At 34.5% G+C, this 20,676-nt stretch overlaps 1 protein-coding gene across 1 annotated transcript in view; it reads left to right on the top strand.

Annotated features, from left to right (window-relative positions):
- The window catches only part of LOC147073254 (uncharacterized), a 781,660-nt gene extending 762,166 nt beyond the window's left edge, over window positions 1–19,494 (top strand). Inside the window, exon 4 of the mRNA XM_085945113.1 lies at window positions 19,149–19,494. Within this exon, the coding sequence (XP_085801239.1) occupies window positions 19,149–19,348 (200 nt within the window). The 3' untranslated portion in view covers window positions 19,349–19,494. The remainder of the gene's footprint in view (window positions 1–19,148) is intronic.
- Window positions 19,495–20,676: the final 1,182 nt, after the last annotated feature.

Below are 20,676 nucleotides of genomic sequence, written 5' to 3' on the forward strand. Positions count from 1 at the left end.
TGGTCCATACTTCCATCATACGCCAATAATACAGACGAAATGGACACGGGGCATAATTCCGGCACCAAGCACGACAATCATACCACAAGACTATTGAATTTGACAATCGAATACCGGCGATTTATAGAGCGGGATTTTGTACTTTCAATTAGTAAAAATAACGGCGGATTATAGTAGTTGTCGGATAATCGAGCGGCGGATTACTGAGAGTGTACCTACTGTATGTTTTTTTCTTAAATTATTAATTTATATTTTTAATCAAATAAATATACCTTAATAAGTGAATACTATTTTAACCTAAGTAAGACAAATATACGTAAGTGAATACGTATTGTAATAATATATTATGCAAAATAACATTTTGACATTTTATTATTAATATGTTAATGATATAATTTACCAAGACCTGCTAGACTAAAAATTGACGATAAAAAATCGGTGTGTGTACTTATGCACGCGCGTTAGAAGTTATACTTTTTTGGCGTAACAAAACAAAAAAACTCATCTTTGCCATACAGCGGTTATAATCAATTCAGAAGTGCCCATGATGAATTAATAAAAAAACAAATTTTATTGGAGTGTTATTATGATTATATTCATTTCGGTCTCAAGGGTATTTTTTATCGATATTGGTACCGTCAGCAATAATATTATGTACTTATGCGAATAAATAATATTATTGCAGAATGTACCTACTTTGAAGAGAAAAATCTCTAAACCTGTGTTTAAAAGATTTAGCAAACCGCTATTTCGAACACCTTTCTTAAACAGATGATTGTACAACTATTTTCGTTAACAATAATAATTTATTACAACTCAAAAGTAAAACATAACCTCTTAATCATCTCATAATCTCTTTGAACATAACCTATTTAATGGTTTAACAAACTGAAACGTGATATTGGCTTTTACTTAATTGTTATTGTCTTGAATTATTATAAACCGCTAATAAATAAATTGACATGGTATATGCGACAGATATTATCACTACATAAACTGTAAAAATATGTGTTTTTGTGTATGAAGTGTCTAAATATTGTAATATTGTAATATTGTAGTTTGGAAACAGAAAATAATCCGGGGGGTTAAATCTGGTGAATTAAGTGCGCGAGGAAGCAATTTGAACTTTAATTAATTGATTTTGGCCATCGCAATAACGGATGTGTGAACTGATGAATTGTCCTGATGAAACAAAACTTTCTTTTTTGCCAAATGCGTTTGTTTTTTCTTGATTTCAACACTCAAACGCTGCAATAAGTTTTCATAATACACGCCGTTGGTTGATTTTCCTTTCTGACGATAATCAATGAAAATTACCGCACGCACATCCCAAAAAACTGACGCCATGACATTGCCTGCAGATGGAACTGTCTTCGCCTTCTTTGGAGCTGATTCTCCCCTTTCAGTCGATTATTTTGACTGTTCTTTCATCTCAGGTGTGAAATGGTGGACCCATGTTTCATCCATGGTTATGAATAGACGCAAAAACTCTGCTTTATTGCTGTGAAACTTCGCCAAACACTCGATTGAAACATCCTCACGATGCTGTTTTTGTTCCATTGTGAGTAATCGCGGCACCCACCTTGCGCACAGCTTTCTCATGTCCAAATTTTCAGTCAATATGTGATGTACAGCACTTTTTGAAATGCCTACCATGTCTGCTAGCTCGCGAAATTTCAGTCGACGTTCATCCAATACCATTTTGTGGATTTTCGTCACCATTTCTGGCGTGATCACGTCATTTGGTCGACCACTGCGATGTTCGTCTTGGCAGCTCGACCGAGCTCGTTTAAACTCAGCCACCCAATATGTTACTATTGTAAACAAAGGAGCAGACACCCCCAGAGTAGAATCAAGCGCCGCTTTGATATTGGTTGGACTGAAGCATTTCAAATGAAAGTATTGTATCACATAACTATGACCAATTTTTTCCATGTTTACAAATTCACTGAGCGCGTTCAATGTTGAAGGCTGACAAATAATTACTGAATAACGTAGCGTCGTCAAACTTCAAACTTAGGCTTTATAAGGTTGGTAATTTCTATCATGGTCATTATTTTCAAACAACAACTGCTATCTATACGTCAGGTAGGCTACTTCTAGGACTACCGGTACATAAATATTGCCTCAAATCTGTTAAAAAATGAATAATCATAATAATAAATTGTGTTGCATCGGCGCGCGCAACTTCCGTCACACGCCAAATGCGTTACATCGGCGGCACACTCCAAAAATATACTCTGATCTGTTTTCCCAAACGCGCTAAAAGTATAACTTCAAAAAATAACGCGTTCGGGTGGGTTCGACCCAACGGCCTTTCGGTTAGCAGCCGAACGCCCTGCCTTTGCACCAACGGTCGCCGCGGCAATAGTTTACTTTCTTAAGTTGGCACAGGTCCATGACCGACTGCACAACCGTCAACCAGGGTCCTAAATCCCGAGGTCTCTCTCACTCCAGCTGGTCGCATGTAACTTTAGACTATAGATACATCTAGACGCCACCCGTTGCATTGCTAAATGAAGCCGCATGCCTTGCGTTTGGTTTGTGGGCGAGCGAACGCATTCGTCTACAAATGTTCGAGACCATAAACCATTTCGCTAGTGCTCGCCCAAAGTGCTCGCACTAGACGCTCAGATTGAAAATATAATTTTCTATTTTTTTACGTTATACAGTATTTTTAAGCGGTCAAAATGCAACCATTAGATAAAGATATCCATAATTTAAGTTATTTTAAAGAAACACTAGGTCACTGATATTGAAATATATAATAAAATACAAATAAATTATCACGAACATGTATCAACTTACCTATGAAACGTAATACCATCTTCTTGCTTATCAGTACGGCTACCACATTTTAAGACAACACACAGAACCATTTTTTCTACTTAATTAACTAAAAATATTTACCACTGACTTTATGTTTAACACAAAAAATATCAATTTTAGCAACACGAGCTCGCAAGTTATCGACGCTATGTGAAACGTTTCGCCCCGATTTGATGGCGATACTTTTGGAAACAAGCTCAAACATATGTAGACCTTTTATCTTACTCTAGCGCGTGTCGCAGAGATTGTAAGGGTGCCGAATACTTTCTCACTCGCACCCATGCATCGTTTTTGTTCAGGCCTTGCATGTAACTCTTTGTGTCCCTCCTTTGTCCCTGTCCTCAAACTGTATGGAAAGCTGTCGAGTCCATATTATTTATGCTGGCGTTCATGTCACGTCGCTCGCGGACGGAAAGCAATGTGTCATCGCGGTCGACTGTTGCAAGTTTTCAATGGGTGGGAACGAGAAGGGATGCAGTGTTATGATGCTGAAGCAGGGGTGGGGGGAAACCGCACGCCAGCATAAAGAATACGGACTCTAGATCCCTTGCATCTAACAATGTGACGGCCGATCTAAGTTTTTACGCCCTCATGACATCTATTATAATATTATACTTAAATTGACCGCACAGGTCAGCATTCGTATGGATGTGTCTTCTTTGGTTTTCTTTGGAGATTTAAAATAGACAGGTTCCTATTGTTAGTCATTATTTACATACGCCTCACCTCATACTTTTGCAAGTGGTTGATTTTTAAGAATTTGTTTTGCAATACAGAGATAAAACGTACCTACTAAATTGCTATCAAAAATGTAGGTAAGTACTGTCATCTCCGTCCAAAATGGCGAGCGAGGAGTGGTGCATTCTCCTCCTCGCTCAGTATGGTAATTATCGTCTGTGTAGGGACTTTAAAAATGAACAAATTAAACAGCGGAATGGGGTCGAAAACGGCGAGGTTTTTTTTTTTTTAAATATTACTAGGTATATGATTACATACTACATTTCTTATATATTTTTTTCGGGACGCGTAATGTATGTATACTCGAACAACATCTTCTTGGCGACGTGTTAAAACTGTGAACTAACAAGCTCCTCCCATTTTTAACCGCAATTCCAAAATAAACTAATAAGCTCCTCCCATTTAGTCGACAACAGCGCCTTCCGGCTTTTGCCTAAATTTTCTTGTTGGAGAGTGTATGTTTACGATTTGGATGTCAAAATGCTTCTGCCAGATTCTACTGCGTCAGTGTTGCCATCTTTTTGCGACCGAAATATAGTACGCGGTCGAATAACGGTTTTAGAGCATTATTTTCCAGGTTCTCCAAATTTTCTTGTATTGTTAAATTATAAGGCCTACCGCGCATGAACGATTTACTATCGTACGGTCAACAATCGAGGAGTTGTAACCATCGTATTGCAATACAACCCCGCGCATGGACGATCGAGCGAACGGCCGAATTGAAAATCTGTGTTCAGACACAAAATTTTACACCGATTCGAACCGGCCGGGGTGAATGCTATTAAATGAGAGCCCGCGCATGACAAGTCATGGCCGGCCAAGAGTGCACTCATACATGCACGCACAAGTGACGCGGTCGTATGGAGCACACGCATACATCGAACCGTTATGAGATCCACGTTTGACCTGACAGTTCATCGATGCGTACCTATTGGCTTTGCATGCGCGTACCAGTCCCATTTTTTCAGTTTCTTTCTTCATAAATTAATAATATATACACCCACATTTTAAAACAGTTTGATAATCTATACAAAACCTCTATATATTATATAATATAAGCTCTACAAAATCCATTTTGACGTTTCTTATATTGCGTCCGCCATTTTTCGGTGCGGACGCATATCATCAGTGCGAGCGCATTGCCTCCGATCTACATCACGCCATGCGCGCTCAAACATACCGGCCGGTAATAATTTGGATCATGCGCGAGCAAACCAACGATTGTCCGAATGCTACCGGCCGGTTATGTTATCGTCCATTCGCGGTAGAACTTTACTTTGCACCAATTTATAGTACGGAAATACCGAAATTTTAGTACTTTTTCCGATTTTTTCCGATATTTAAAATTATAGTATTTTGGCCGTATTAATACCTCTTTTATATCGTACATAGTTCGCAAACGAAAATTATAGTACAAATTTAATAATACTAGAATAATTATTATAGTATGGTTGGCAGCACTGTATTGCGCGCGAAAATCGTTGCAAACAAGAATGCGGTGTTGCCGTTCCTATTAAATTTTGGCGCGCAAACAAAGTACATCATTGCCGGTTTTATTATGTAAGTATTATTATTTATATACATATTTATTCTCGCAATCAACCATAGTAAGGGTGATTGAGAATGGTTCAGGGCTCATTAGAGCCCTAGAGGAAACATCCCCAAATGGGGGCTGTTCGGGGGTGTAACAGTACCTATCTACATACAACTAGTATACAAGTAGTGCAAACAGGTACCTATCTAGTTTTAAAAAAAAGTTAGGAAAATACATAATCATTAAAATTTTACGTATTTTACGTAGGTCCATACTTACGCAAATTTATAATTTGATTTTTTAAAAAGGTTTTTGGCACCCTAATAGCATTTATTAGGTAAGTAACCTAGGAGCCATTTAACTCTAAAGTCAGCCCGTGTACATGATAAGTATTTTTTTTTTGATACCATGTCCGATCCTAATAAGATCATATTATTATGGGCCTACACAGAGTGGAGGTTTGTGTTAACAAAATTTATTTTTACGAGAAATGGATGTCAGCAACTTTGCTCAACGTGTATCTATAATCTAAGTGCTCAACCTATTAGGTCCATAGGTACTCTAACTCATACACACATTGAAAAACAATCTACTTGCCAGACCCAGGATTCGAACCTGGGACCCTCGACATTATAGGCCAACCCTTCATGCGGCCGCGCGGTCATCTAGTTTAAATATACATATTGCAATTTTCGATTTTGTTTTTAATATTTTATTCTTCTCTTTTAAACGATTAAGGTAGATAATTAAAAAAATGCAACGCGTAGGTAGGTAAAACAAAGCTGTTGTCCAATTTATTTTTAAATACCATTTTCATTTTACTGGTTCTTTGATAATATTCATATTAATTGTGTATTAAAATGTTGTGTAGGACTTATGCAATTTATAATTAATAATATACCTATTTTACAAAAACAATAAATAATAAGAGTCTTCAATCAGCTTACCTACATAGTTATCAATATAACTGTAGATACCTATGGAGTTTTTGACGGAGACAACATAATTAATTAAATGAACCGCTAGCTCATCATTGCAAATATTTTTTTCGAAAATGTTTTTTTTAATGTAGGCTTAATTTTTATAACCACAAGAAATGTGTTAGTCGAATCTCTTTGAATAAATTTATTAATTGTAAAATAATTGTAATATTTTTTTGGCTTGCGATGGTGTTCGATAATGCACGCTTATTTATCTCAATAAGAAATATTCGGAATGGCAATTCTATATTTAAAAATGTCGGCTATATTGTGATGGCGTCCTTATGTCAGCGCGAATGTCAAACTACGAAAACAGCTTAATAATCATTACTATTTGTCGGTTATTGATTCTGTGTAAATCTGTTCAACGATAGTATTTTTCTAAAATTATTTTTGTGCCACGCATGTTATGTCTAATCGCGATTTCGACCGTTGTAATCGAACGGGAAAATTATTATATTGTCAGTGAATCGGCGGTAAGTGTGCCAATTTTTATGTTTTGTAGTCCTATGTTTATAAAACAAGACGTGCTAATAATAAAACGTTATAATTATTTAAATTTTTAATAAATAATGATACATACGTTTAACTAAAATTATCTTCTTTATACAAATTGTATTAAAAAAAATATAACCAAAAAACGTGCACTCACAGGTCTAAAATAAGCATTAAACTATTATAGTCAATTGTGGATGGATTTAATCGTTTTTAAACGTACCAAAATCATTTCAGTATTTCCAGAGAAGTAGACTTTATTATTTTTTCATATTTTAAAATGGACGTAGGTAAGGTCTGTTGGCCGACAGGCAAACTGTTGAAACCGCGGAAATTTCTTATTCTTTCTATGATCCCATTTATCTATTTAGGTACATTTTGGTCGTTCATATGAATTTTGAGATAACAAAATGTGTTCAATTCCTTTACTGAGATGTTTCAGATGCTTGGGTATTTAGTTTTTTGACGTATTCGTTGCGATTGTTTTTGAGGTTATGCATTCTTAATAATTATTGTTGCCAACGATGTTTATCAATATTTTAAATGCATTTTAGCAGTTGTATAACTCGGTATTAAGTATGTATCTCAGGGTGGCCGAAGGCGTGTATAAATTTGGCGTAATTATTAAGTAACAAAAAGTCTGGCAAATAATACTTATCAAGTGTAACATTTCGTTGGAAGACCACAGAAATGAGGTATGGTTTATATGACTGCAGTGGGTGGGGCTATGTCGTTTTACAATTTTTTGTTGTCCATAAAGATGATATAGATAGTATTTAGCGGTCTTCCAGGACTCCGGAATCCGGTCGGTTTGAAGAACTGGCAAGCCAGGTTGAGGTTCTCTTCTGGCATCCGCAACATGTGGCCGAGCCAGGTCCAACGTCGCCTCTTCGCTCTCAGTGTGATAAGAGGCTGTTTGGTGCATTCTCTTATCTCCATGTTGCTCGTAAAGTCATACCACCGCACACCCACTATCTGTCACGAACATCTGTTTTCGAAGCTCGGTATACGGTTGCTCTGAGCCTTCGTAAGGTGCCATGATTCGCTACAGAATGCAAGCGTCGAATAGGCGGCATTTGGTTTTGACCGAGTACAATCGTGAGTCCCAGACATTCCGCATCGAGTTGAATGTTGCTCCAGCCATTACCAATCAGATAGTGAGCTCTTTCTGCAAAATGCCATCTCCCGTGGTGTTTACCCCTAGGTACTTGAAGCTATCGACGCTCTCAATGTTTTGTCCGTCGCTAATCAGAGGTAAATCTGGATTAGGACAGGTGCTATTACACAAAATGTTGGTTTTCTTCGTGTTGATTCTCAAACCAACGCGAGATGAGTTGTGCAACCTGTCGATTGTCTCTCCTTGATCTCCTTGATTGAGTTGTCGAATAGGACTGCGTCATATGGCGGAGCTACGGGATGCTGGTTTGACCTGGAACGAAGCAAGAAGACTGGCGAGTGACAGGGATTCTTGGAGGCGCCGCGTGGTGTCCATATGCTCCAACTTAGGAGCGGATATGGCTGAAGAAGAAGAAGTAAGATGATATAGGGAATGGATGTCTGTGTTTTTCTGATGCCAAGTTGCATCAGCTACACTATAGCAATTCTTGCCTTCTTTAGTTGGCATTTCTGTATGCCAGGCACGTCGAACGCATTGATAGCGGGATAGATTTTGGTCGTTCGCACCATAACCCCCATAGGATTTGTTTTTTTTGACCATGTCCGATCCTAATAAGATTATATAGGGCCCCACAGAGTGGAGGTTTGTATCAGTAACAGAATTGTGTTGTTTTTTACAAGAAGTGAATGTTTGCCACTTGCTCAACGTATTTGCCAGACCCAGGATTGAAATCTGGGACCCACGACATTATAAGCCAACACATAAGCCGCTCGGCCATTGTGAACCGTAGGAATTAAGTCATGAAAATATAATAAGCATGTACATTCTGGTGTAATATAATCTGATTTAATTGAGATTTTGAAGGAGAAGTTTTGACTATTCCAATTTTTATTTCCTTAACCAGTTTACGTGTAAGTCTTTTCAAATTAACCATGAGGAAGCCCGCGAGACCTTGTATCATTTGATTTGTATTGCATCACTCACCGACTGTCGCAGGAGCAGTGGCGCACCCAGGGGGTGTGCCAAGGGGCCCTGGTACCCCCCAAACATGAAAATTATCAGAATGATTTTAAACATTGAAATTGAAAGCCAATAAACTGTACCTTGGGTTTAGACAAATAAAAACACTGCAACAAAACGATTTGTAATTCTCCAGCACCCTTTTTAGAAAATACTGTTTGATTTTAATTTCTAACACAAAAATTTCGAAACACTAATGTCGGGTTTTTTTAGAAACCCCAATCCCTAATGGAATTGTCAAAAAAATTCTCGGTGTTCACCCGAATTCCAGAGTGGTGTTGGTCATGACTGGGGAGGGCTGACAGGGCTCTAGCCTGGGGGCCCAGGCTGTCGAGGGGCTGGCGTGTCAGGTTGACCAGATAAGTGAGATAAACACACATCATAAATTAGCTTTCATAGTAAAAAAGTTGCCTACATACATCATGTCCATGAACATTTTAAATTATATAATTGTGCAATATATTTTTTGATTATTATGTGTCGATACTCGACAGCTCCATTATTAAAGTGTCTGTATTAAAAATCGCCAATAATTCACTGTATAAGTAAGTACCCTTAATTTGAACTAAAACACAATTTGAAAAACGTTAATGTAGTGTTTCACACTGCCTTTAATCTTAGAGGTAGGTAGGGGGCGCGAATATCCTAGCCTGAGGGCCCGTTTCAGGATGTGTGGGGCATGATGTAGGTACACCGAGTGCAATAAACAAAAGACTTATAAACGAGAAATTAGGCTGTGTTCTTTCGAGTAGGTTTGTGTATAAGTTAAATCCAATAATACTCTTTTTTGATCATTTTCAATTAAAATTTTGGAACCTCAATATTAAAAAACCAAAAATCGACGATAAACATTCGGCGAAAAGAACGACTATACCCACTACAATCGGTGGTGGTGTAAATCAAAAGAACATTTTTTTTCATTGGAACTCGGCATAAATATTGTAGCTCTCTAGACTAAGCGGGTAGCACAGCCGATATTTTTTGAGTAATGTTTTAGCATACCAGGCTCACATGTCCAGCATGGTCGCTGTTAGTCACTTCCAATCCACCAGTCGCTGATGACACGCTCAACGGTTACCGCCACTATGCCTCCAATTTAACAAAAACTAGGAGAAACTGTGCAAATAGACCGCCGTGTATTGTGAAAATATGTAAAAATAATTATATGAAGAAGAAAAAGAGCATATGGGACTAATTTACATTCTTCCCTTGGGTTCCCCCCAATATTAAATCCTGAGTGCGCCACTGCGCATGAGTGAGAGAAAGAGGTGTGAATCCCCATGCTTTAAACTTAGGTATAGTTCCCGACATTGCAGTGCTTGCACACGTGCATCGATTTACTTGCACAATTGTGTGTATTTTAAACTATCGCGATAATAACTGTTTACATGTAAAAGTGCTGACTGTCTCTCCAATCTTATTCTTCAAGCGTAAGCGAGACGCAATGTTGTCATTGTATGGTGCTATGTCACAGGTTCGTAGATAATCGGTAAATGTCAAAAATGTTCTTTGCGGTGTAGGTCATATTTCTTCCGGCTGGTTTGCCACTATCGTTCTACTGCGCATGCGCACCACCATGTGAGTACCAATTATTGTCTGAAAATTCGGAAGCTTCTGAACTTTTTTGATCCATGCATGGAATCTTGCAACTTGCACGATAATACTTGTTTACACTTTCATTTTCTTGTTATGGCCGTGATAATACGTACTGTCAACAGTAAATCCATGCATGTATAAAGGGGGTATTATTGTCGATCTTTAGTAGAATGTACAGTAGAATAGTTTGACGATGAGTGCAGTGAGTGCCCAAAAAAAATCAAAACTTTCACGACAGATGGGAAATTGTTTAATTTGTAACGCCACAGTGTGCTCAGCCAAAATATAAGTTTGTTTCACGTAAAGAAAGGGGGAAAGTAGTAGATCACTGCCAGTTTTCTTACTGGATACTAGAACACAGTCTTCTTGAAGTTGGAAATGCCTTTTGTATACAACGAGAAAACTATTTTACACTTATTGTCTAAAATAATATGTGCCCACCTATGTCCTATAGGCAGGTGTAGACTCTACTACAAGCAATATATTTTTTATGGGGAATAGCCATTCTCTTAATTAACAGGGTCTGTATTTAATGCAGACATCGAACAAACTACACGGGAATTGGTCCAACTGCAAGATTTAATCCCGCGATACACAGATATGGAGGCAACCGCTGTGTCATTTGATCTAGTACCAATAATAAACTATTACAAAATACATCATTTTTTAAAACCTCAGAAAAATTTATAACATAATAAATCCTAGATAGAAATTAAACTGACTGGGATTCAAACACATCTTTTATTGTCCGGGTGTGTACATTTAACCATTTATCTATCGATCCATGTGATTCTTGTGAATAATTGCCATTCTAGCATTATTCACAGGATTAACTGGTGGATCGATGGCATAATGGACACCCAAACAGTGAAAGATTTAGGCTTGAATCCTTCGTCCAATTTTGTTCTAGTAGGTATGTTTTTGAATTTTTGAGTTTTTCAATTGTGTATTTTCAATCAAAAGAAAAATACATTCTTAAATCATGTGTATGTTCAGTGTTAAATAAAAAAAAAATAAACTAATTATCTCATAATTTAGTACTAAATTATAATCTCGTTTAATAAAATATAGTAAATCTTGTGAATGAATGAATTGTGTTTTTTGTGAATAATAGTGCAAAATTCATCCATCGTCCATTGATAGATATGCTGTTTATCTGGCTTCAGTTTGAAGAGTTTGTTCGGTAAGTCTTTTAATAATATTAATCTACATCAGCTAAGTCGCTTGTTCATTTATTCCACAAAATAACTGGCAATTACCCGAATGGGTTCATATTTCATAAACATTTGGGTTTTAAGTCTTTCTTTGCAATATGATAATGGAATTTAATGCCATTGCTTGTATTCACTATGCCTGGGAAAACGTAAATGTTACCGAGGTTTATTTTAATACACAATTTTTTAACGAGGCTGGATTTACCATAAAGGTGCACATTCCCTCCAAAATAGTGGGGTTAGGGGCTTGCTAAATAAATTAAAAAAAAAAAAAAAATCATTTAATTTAAGAATGCTTTGATGTAGAAGTTCTTGAATAAAAGCTGATAATGAATCATGATTAATTATAGTACTCTGTAGTATTATATTCATGATTTAAAAAAAATGTGGATATATAAATATATCAAATCATTTTAAATGGTTTAAAAAATTCTTATGTTAATTTGTGTATCTATAAATGTATCTTGGTCTCGGCTAGGAATCAAGAATCTCTCTGGTAGTTCAGTGCATAAGGGGCTGGCCCTTCTTCCGGGGGCTCTGGATTTGATTCCCGGTGTGGTCACAATATATTTATGTGATTTTCTCAAAGCCTGGACAATTCACCTCTATTACTACAGTACTGTCATTAGGCCTTGTGGCATTTTGTATATATTTTTTTAATTACAATAAAAAAGAAAACTTAAAGATGAAGCTCTGGACGCAACGATATTACTATTTTATGTACTTAGGTTTCTTTTACAAATTATGTTATGTTCATGTTTCTACGTGTAATATCAATATAATCATTCATCAATGTAATATAATTATGGAATCTAAAATAATAGATTTTTGTGAAATAATACATTGTTTTTTATCAATAGCGCTAAAATAATGTTTTGGGGCACCTAATATATTATAAGCCCAAAGTCTCCTTCAAGCATAAATCTGGCCCCGACTTCTTATTCAAATGCTTTAGTGTATTGAATTTTTATGATGAGTTCACAGTTTGTAAGTGAATTTTTCTCACATTTTTTCGAAAGGCAATTTTTATTATTTTAGTAAGTACTTAGGTAAACATTGTTATTTCGAAATGTGAGATGGTTGTATCCTGTTTCTTTTATATAATTTGTACAATAACCTGGTATTTGCATATTGATTGTTATATTTCTTTCAATTACTTAATTCAAAGTCATCTAGAATTGTACCTATATTTTTTCAAACAATGAAATAAAAATACTTGAATACATTTGTGTTTTTTTATTTATTAAAAGTATGTATTTCCTAACAATATATTATTATATACAATTTTTAGAAATAATATTTAGTAGGTATTTACTTATTATGATTTTCTTTGTAGTTTGAACACATTCCATTGTAATGTGGCTTTATAATTTCTAGAGCATAATATTGAAAGAGTGCATGGAAAATTAATTGAATTCATTTTAATGGCAACACTACCTCAGTCATGAATACTGTCACTCAGGTCATAACCACACTTTATGTAGCTAGGTAATTAGTGTGTTTCTAGAACGCTCCCCCTTTCAATTCAATTCACATTCAATTCGAAGAACACATTCAATGATTTAAAATAATATACTAATCTGTTTGTTAACATTTATATTAGTATATTTTCATTGGCAGATATATGAATATTCTGAAATGGAGTCACTTGCATTGAGAACCCAATGAAAAATCATTGAAATTCATTCAAGGTGATATTATCAATAATATACTGAAATAGCTTATCAGCGAATAAAGAAAAATGCTCTGCCAAGACTAGATCAATTCGGCTGTCTAATTCGTTCTGCTAAATGTTACTTATGTAAGTAAATGGAAAAATTAATATAATTTTTGGGCATTGGATTGCCCAAGAATGCAAACTGTTTTTTATTCATAATCTTGTAAGCCGAAAACTGGACAAAGGTACATCATAATTTCCATCTCATTATGATCATTTGGCGGTTAGCAATAAAATATTTGAGGTATGTAGATTGTTTGCATATTGATATGAATGATGCAAAGAAAAATTGTTCAAATTTTGTATTCATAATGCTGAACTCTTCAATCTAAAAATAATTACCTAACTATTATTGACACTTGGATACCACAGGTTTCAGGAAATGGAAATTAAAATTATTTGGTTTTGACCAAATTGCTATCTACTGATGCCATCTGTGAGACATTTTACGAAGCAGTTGTTTTTATTTAATAATAATTAATTTTTTATATCCTAATTTGATTTGTGTTATTCTTCTCACTCCTTTTGTTCTAATAAATTGAATACCACCGGTTTCAGAAAATGTAAATTAAAATTATTTGGTTTTGGCCAAATTACTCTCTACTAATGACATCTGTGAGACATTTTACGAAGCAGTTGTTTTTATTTAATATTTTTTTTTTTTTTTATATTTGATTTTGTGTTATTCTTCTCACTCATTTTGTTCTAATAAATTATTATGTCTTCACATAAACATATAATTAAATTTTTCATAAAAAATTTCCGCCTTACGAATGCATGTATACAATCATTTGTTTAAAACTCAACACATCATATCCACATGCCAGAATGCATTTTTTTTTGCACAAGTTTGTACCTCAAAGTTTATAGATTGTTTTTTATATGTACATTTAAGAAGATTGATCCATACTAAGGAAAGTGGTTAAAATTTTGTATTTATTTTACATTTGTAAACATTTTAACCTAACCTAACTATTGATGGCACTTGAATGCTATTTAATTGAACTTGACCAAATTGTTGTACTGCTGCCATCTGTGAAATTTTTAATGAAGCTGTTTTTTTTTTACATTTAATCCTTTCCACGAGGATGGTACACCAGTTGTACACTAATTAATTGGCCATTCGATATAATTAGCATGTTATTTAAATGCGGTAATTACATAGTAATTAAATGCTCTGCATCCAACAAGTTAATAATACTTGGTCTCGAATGCCCTAAAAATCAAGTATGAAGAGAGACTTCATTCCGATGTAAAGTTTGCCCAATATTATGTTTCGAATCATATCACTTGGGGTAATGTTTATGGCTTTTTGATTTATTTTTAAAATATTTTGTATGGTTTCATAAATTCTAGTTTCAGTAATTCATAAATTAAAAAAAGAAAATGTGTGTACTTAAGTATAGGTGGACAACTAATATCATTATAATTTGTTATATATGAGTACTTAAGTGCTTACCAAAAATGTATTGAATTATAAATTAAATGATAAATGGGCTTCAAAAATCATTTACAAAAAAATATTTTATTCTAAAAATGAAAAAATCAATTAATAGGGCGCCATTATGAAGAAGTTATTTTCAATACATTCAAATATACCTTTTATAGTGTTTGTAATGTATTACAGTCAGAGAGATTGCACAACTATAATAAAGGGAATATTACTAACTTGTCATATTACAACACATCTTGTAATGGTTTCAGAATGTTTTCAGTGATGGCGAATTGATAATTATCGAAAATTACACTGGTAGCTTTGAATTTATTTAATAAAAAATAGTAAATGACAGTCTTTTGACGTTTTGCTTTGGTTAATATCATCAGGTCTGTTATTATTATTGTCTGATATTATTAACAGTTATCGCTTTAGCACGTTTCCGTTATTTTTATTGGTCCAAATTAACATGGAAGGCATTCCATATACAAAGCAGTTATTGGCGGCTATCTCCAATAGTTGGTAAATTTGTAATACGATGAACATTTAGGTTGGTAGACATGTCAGTCAAATTCGGGTATGTTCATGTTGACGGATACACCCGAACCCAAAAATTTTGTATTTACACGTCAGACAATAATCAACATAACCTACATTTTTATTAGTCATGCCATTGCGGTTGCAGCACAAAATGTAATTGCGGTAAAACAAATATTATGTCACTACTAGCTGCTACTAGCCACTCGATATTTGACAACTCGCGGGGAACTATAAATTAAGACGGCAGCTATGACGTAATCATATTTCAAAACAGTCGCATCTTGCATCTCAATTCTGAATATGTAAAATTGACGTACTCTGTCTTGCTCTACAAGTTAACACATCCAAGAGAGGGGCTGTTAAAAGATAGCACTTTTTGACAGTTCAGACGGTTAACTTATTCACATATTTAACCGCCTGAATACGTAAAGTGATAAATGTGATGTATTTATCACAATTAGCTCTTCTTGGATATCAAGTGATATGTTAGAATAGGCCTGCAGGAATACTATTTACAATTTTACATTAATATGCATCTAAATAATGGTGGTTCATTGTACTTATAAAAACTGTTTATAGGAGTATGACCCAGATACTTACATTGGTCATTCTATCTCAGCATGCCCTGGAAAGTAAATCGCAGGACACAAGATTGAATCTTGCTACAAAAATATTTTTAACCATTACCTTAGTCTTAGTAAATTTTTTTTCAGCTTCACTTTCATAAAAATATAATATAAGAGCTCTATCTTCATTGAAGACAGTTCATCTTCAATATGGATTTGAGATCTTTGCATTCTGCCTTTCGATAATATTATCTCCCTTTCCTAATCTCATATTTCATAAACATTCTCCCACTATATGTGTTTAATATTTTGGTAAATAACTTATTCATTATATGTTGTCTTTTTGCTTCAGATATGGTTAATAAAATTAAAGTATTTTATATAATATATATGTATATATTTCAGATGGACTTCAGTATGTGATATCACAACGAGGAAGGCAAATGCTGCTGGTCAACGGTAGAACTTATCGATATCTAAGTCAAACTGGACCCAAGCTGTACTGGGTTTGCTCCAAGGCAAAAAACTGTCCGGCAAAAATACACACTATAGATACATATAAAGTCTTTCATAATGATAATCATACATGCAGTCAGTAAAGTCAGAGGCGCTCGATTGGTGGAACTTAATAACGATCAACAGCTAAAACTTAAGGCACGCTTGTGCAGTGTGAGTATCGAGAGCTGTTGGTTCTCCAAACTATCGCATCTCAAGTTATGGTTGTTGGTCTCTATCATAATATGACTTCCCAAGTTAAAAAAAATTATTTGAATGCATTTTCTAACATAGTTTTATATTGACTTAGGGTTGTCCATATAATATGACATCGAGCCCTGAGTTGTGGAGGGTCTTATATAAAGTTGTTGAAAATGTGTCACATATCCAAAAAAAATATATGAGAATAAAATATTCCTCGAGAACATGAAGTGAGTAATTACCTATACTGATATCGGTAATTTTGAACTAATGGGGGGATTCATAAATTTAGGCAGGTGGGTAAAGTCTGATGTCTATTATGGATGACCCTTTACTCAAAACTTTTTAGTTATGTGAAATTTCTTGTATACCGAATTACCTCTATGCTCATGTACTTACTTAAATAAATAAATAAATTTAATAAGTATGTACTAAGTATAAAATAAGTATCAATAAAAATGAAATTATTTATACACTATTAAGTAAATTTTTTATTTAATTTCCCCACCATATTTGTTGTTAATGTACCTAAATATGTAATATCTTCCATTGTTACACAAACAATATAATTCTTTATAAAACCAATTATTGTTATTAAATTAATTACTTAAGTAATATATGTATTTTTTATTGTTTTCATGAAAGGATGATGCTTAGAATACGAGTTTAGTTTTATTATTACAAATATTTTGGTTTGCGTCTGTGATATTATGAATACTTATTTTTGACACGGTACCCAACTACACCAATGGTCCAGAGGAAAAGCGTGAGATTTCGGTGCGGCACACTTTAAACAATAATAAATTTATTAGTGGTTTAAGGCCAGCCTATCTCATATTATATTCTATATTGTAGGTAAGAGGGGGTGGGTTGTATAGATCAGTGGCATGCGGTTCATAGATGTAGATACAGAGCATACCCAGAAACAATCTATGTATATAATGTACAGAAACTGTTACTACTGCTAAGAATGTAATATAATATTTAATATTTCGTATATGGTGAATATTACTTAAGGTATTCCTTTATAAAAACAAATATCTGTTAATACAATCCTGCATCCTGTGGAGGCCCATATGATCCTATTAGGATTGGACATGGTCAAAAGAAAATAAGGGGCGCCCGGATTGCTCAGTTTACTCCGGTAGAGGCTTGGTTAATCGGTACCGCCAATAAAGTCACTCACCTGTCTTTTTTGGTATTTTCACTAAGCTGATATTTTCGTTAATCAATTCTTTGCAGTCGATTTGCAGATAGAAATGAAAACAATATATTATGTCATTGATTTGCGAAATAATGGGATGCGAACATTATTCAATACTTAATTACTAGATGGTGTGCACCGTGCAATCCCTTGTAAACCTCTCGCAAATTCCACATCTCGCCACACCGCCTACTGTGAGATTACTCACGTTTACATCAGGAACAATTAACCTATTTACCATAAGTAGGGGAGCAAGGGGGAATTGGAGCCTACTAAGGAAATTGTTGGAAAAAAGTAACAAAATGTTCTAATTATTTATTATTAAGACTTGAAATGAGTCCTTTGGTTACATAGTAATAATATTACTGCAATTTCCACTCAAAAATTCTATAACTAAGGTACAAAAAAAACGTTTTCCCGAAAAACACATTTGGCTCCAATTACCCCGCATGTAGGGTAATGAGAGCCAAAAATTTACCAAATATGTAATGGGAGCTTCATATTTTAATATGCTTACAAACACATATACACATTATAACAGACATACTTAGGTACAATAAAATGTTAAATATTTACTAATGAAATTCAACAAAAATATGCTCTAGTACTAAAAATATCAAAAGAATCAACACGTCATGTTATGGAACTAAGCAAAAAACACAAATATAATCTTTCTGGTTTCGGAGGACATTTTCCAACGAAGTCACCGTCCAACCAGCCTTGAAAGTCGTCAGCTTTCTATTTCTGGGCATCTGGAACAATTAAAATCTTGTCTACTAGTAAAAGAGGTGTGAAATTTATATAGGGATAATGGGAGCCACCTAGGCTCCAATTACCCGAATGTCAACCACTTTGAAGGTTGATAAATAACGTAACCAAACCATTTTAAGCCTTGATTCTGAAACTACTACACAAAAATACATGTATCTGGCTATACAATGGACGCAAAATATGATAAAATAAGTAAAATTTTAAGTACTTACGTTGATGTTTATGTATTGTAAATTTATATAAGCACCTAGCCCAAAACACATTTCCACTCGCCACGCGCGTGCACGTTCCACTAAACAGCCGACAGCGATCGATGGGCTTAGCCGACGATTGACGAAGATGTTTTGGTTATTTCCGAGTCATTTTAGCGTTAGATGGTACCTGTTTTGCAGTCGCTCCCATTACCCGCCGGCTCCCATTACCCCACGCTCCCCTACATTCATGTAAGTAGATGCCTTTGGAAGTTACTGTAAGCGCTAATTTATTATTGGGTGTATACCAAGCTTTAAGTTTCTGAATGATACTGTCATTCAGATGAAGGTCCATTAATTTTTATTTTATACCTATTTCTAATTTGTTTTTTTTTTATAACTATGTATATTATAACTACTATGTTTTATTTGTATTTTATAACTACATATTGTGGAAATTTTTTGTACTTATTAATTGTTTCAATGGATTTTTACTGGTTTCCAGAGAGATTGCCGTGTATTACATCGAGAAAAGGAAAAAAGATGTTGGTTCACAAGGGCCGGACATATCGGTTTACCAGAAATTTCGAAAATAAGTCATTTTGGGTTTGCTCTACAACAAGCACCTGTCCTGCCCGAATGCATACAATTGATGGTCATATGGTATTTCATGAAGACGACCATACTTGTGGCAATTATTCATAAATGGTTGTATTAAATTAATATGCTCCTGGATCTGTTGTTTGATGTGGCATTTACATGATGTATCAAAAAATAGATCTGTGTAGAAAATGACCTATAAACTGTGCTATAAAAAAAAATGAAAATGAATAAAAAGATGAGCACTTGTAAAATTTTTAATTTTATCAGAATTAAACTACCCAAAATAATGATATATTATATTAAATTTGTCCATAGGAGAGTGTGAAAATCTTGAAGCTTACTAATTACTTTATTTTGTCACAACCTTATATTATTATGTGTTCCACCGAATGTGTGAAATTGCGTCTTACATGAAATCGGCAAAATTTTGCCTAATCCATGAAAAATGCAAGCCCGTTGCCTTATTCATGAATTAGGCTAATTATCTGCCGAGTGCGTAAATTCGGCAGCGTATGGAATTCTTAAACTGTCAACATGACAGTAGCAAAAGTAATTTTAATACGGATTGTTTTATTAGGATCAGCCATCAAGGTAAGCATTATATTTTAAATAAATATGACTAAACCTCCGATTTTTATAAATATTTTGTGGTCAATCACAACGAGAAATAATAATTTTATAATTTTATTTTAGCTAACCTCAAAATGGACATTCAAACAGAAATTGATAATTACAAAAGCGAGTATCTATGGACTGAAGACTATGAAAAACACGTGATACGCATTTTAGAAAATGTTAATGTTCATAAAGATAGACAATACTATTATATCAATAAGTCTTTTAAATTAGTGAAATTTGCAGGAATTACAAAAGTTACAAAAATGAAAGACAATAAAATTATGGCCACCAGAAAAAATGTGCTGTCAATTATCAATGATATGCATATAGCTTGTGGACATAAGGGTGAGAAAAAAACTCACAAAAAAGTTTCAGAGCACTATGCTAATATACCAATATCAATTATCAAATTGTTTATTCAGCAGTGTGAAAGGTGCAGAGAGAAAACAAAAATGAGTTCGCAAGCAGGCGTAGTTGTCCATCCTATCACTGTTTTTGATCTCAATCAACGAGGACAAGTGGACTTAGTAGATTTCCAAAGTTTACCTGATGGCAATTATAAATTTATATGAGATCGTGATGTGCCTTTGGTGGGATGTGACAAGGCAAAGGCACCTTAACCTCACAACTTAACCTGTCACCCAACAGCTGCGAGACATATTAAAATTGAAAAGTATGACAATAGCATTATCATAATATGGATAACATATAATTGGTAATTGGTTTAAAGTAAACTGGCATGCATTAAACGAGAGTTACTTATGACAACTTATTAGAAGTTTTTTTTTCTTAATATTAAAATAACTAGCTTA

This window comes from Rhyacophila brunnea, unplaced genomic scaffold (genome assembly GCF_057557595.1).
Source record: "Rhyacophila brunnea isolate RB1 unplaced genomic scaffold, BYU_Rbru_1.0 scaffold_18, whole genome shotgun sequence".
In the NCBI taxonomy this organism is placed as follows: domain Eukaryota; kingdom Metazoa; phylum Arthropoda; class Insecta; order Trichoptera; family Rhyacophilidae; genus Rhyacophila; species Rhyacophila brunnea.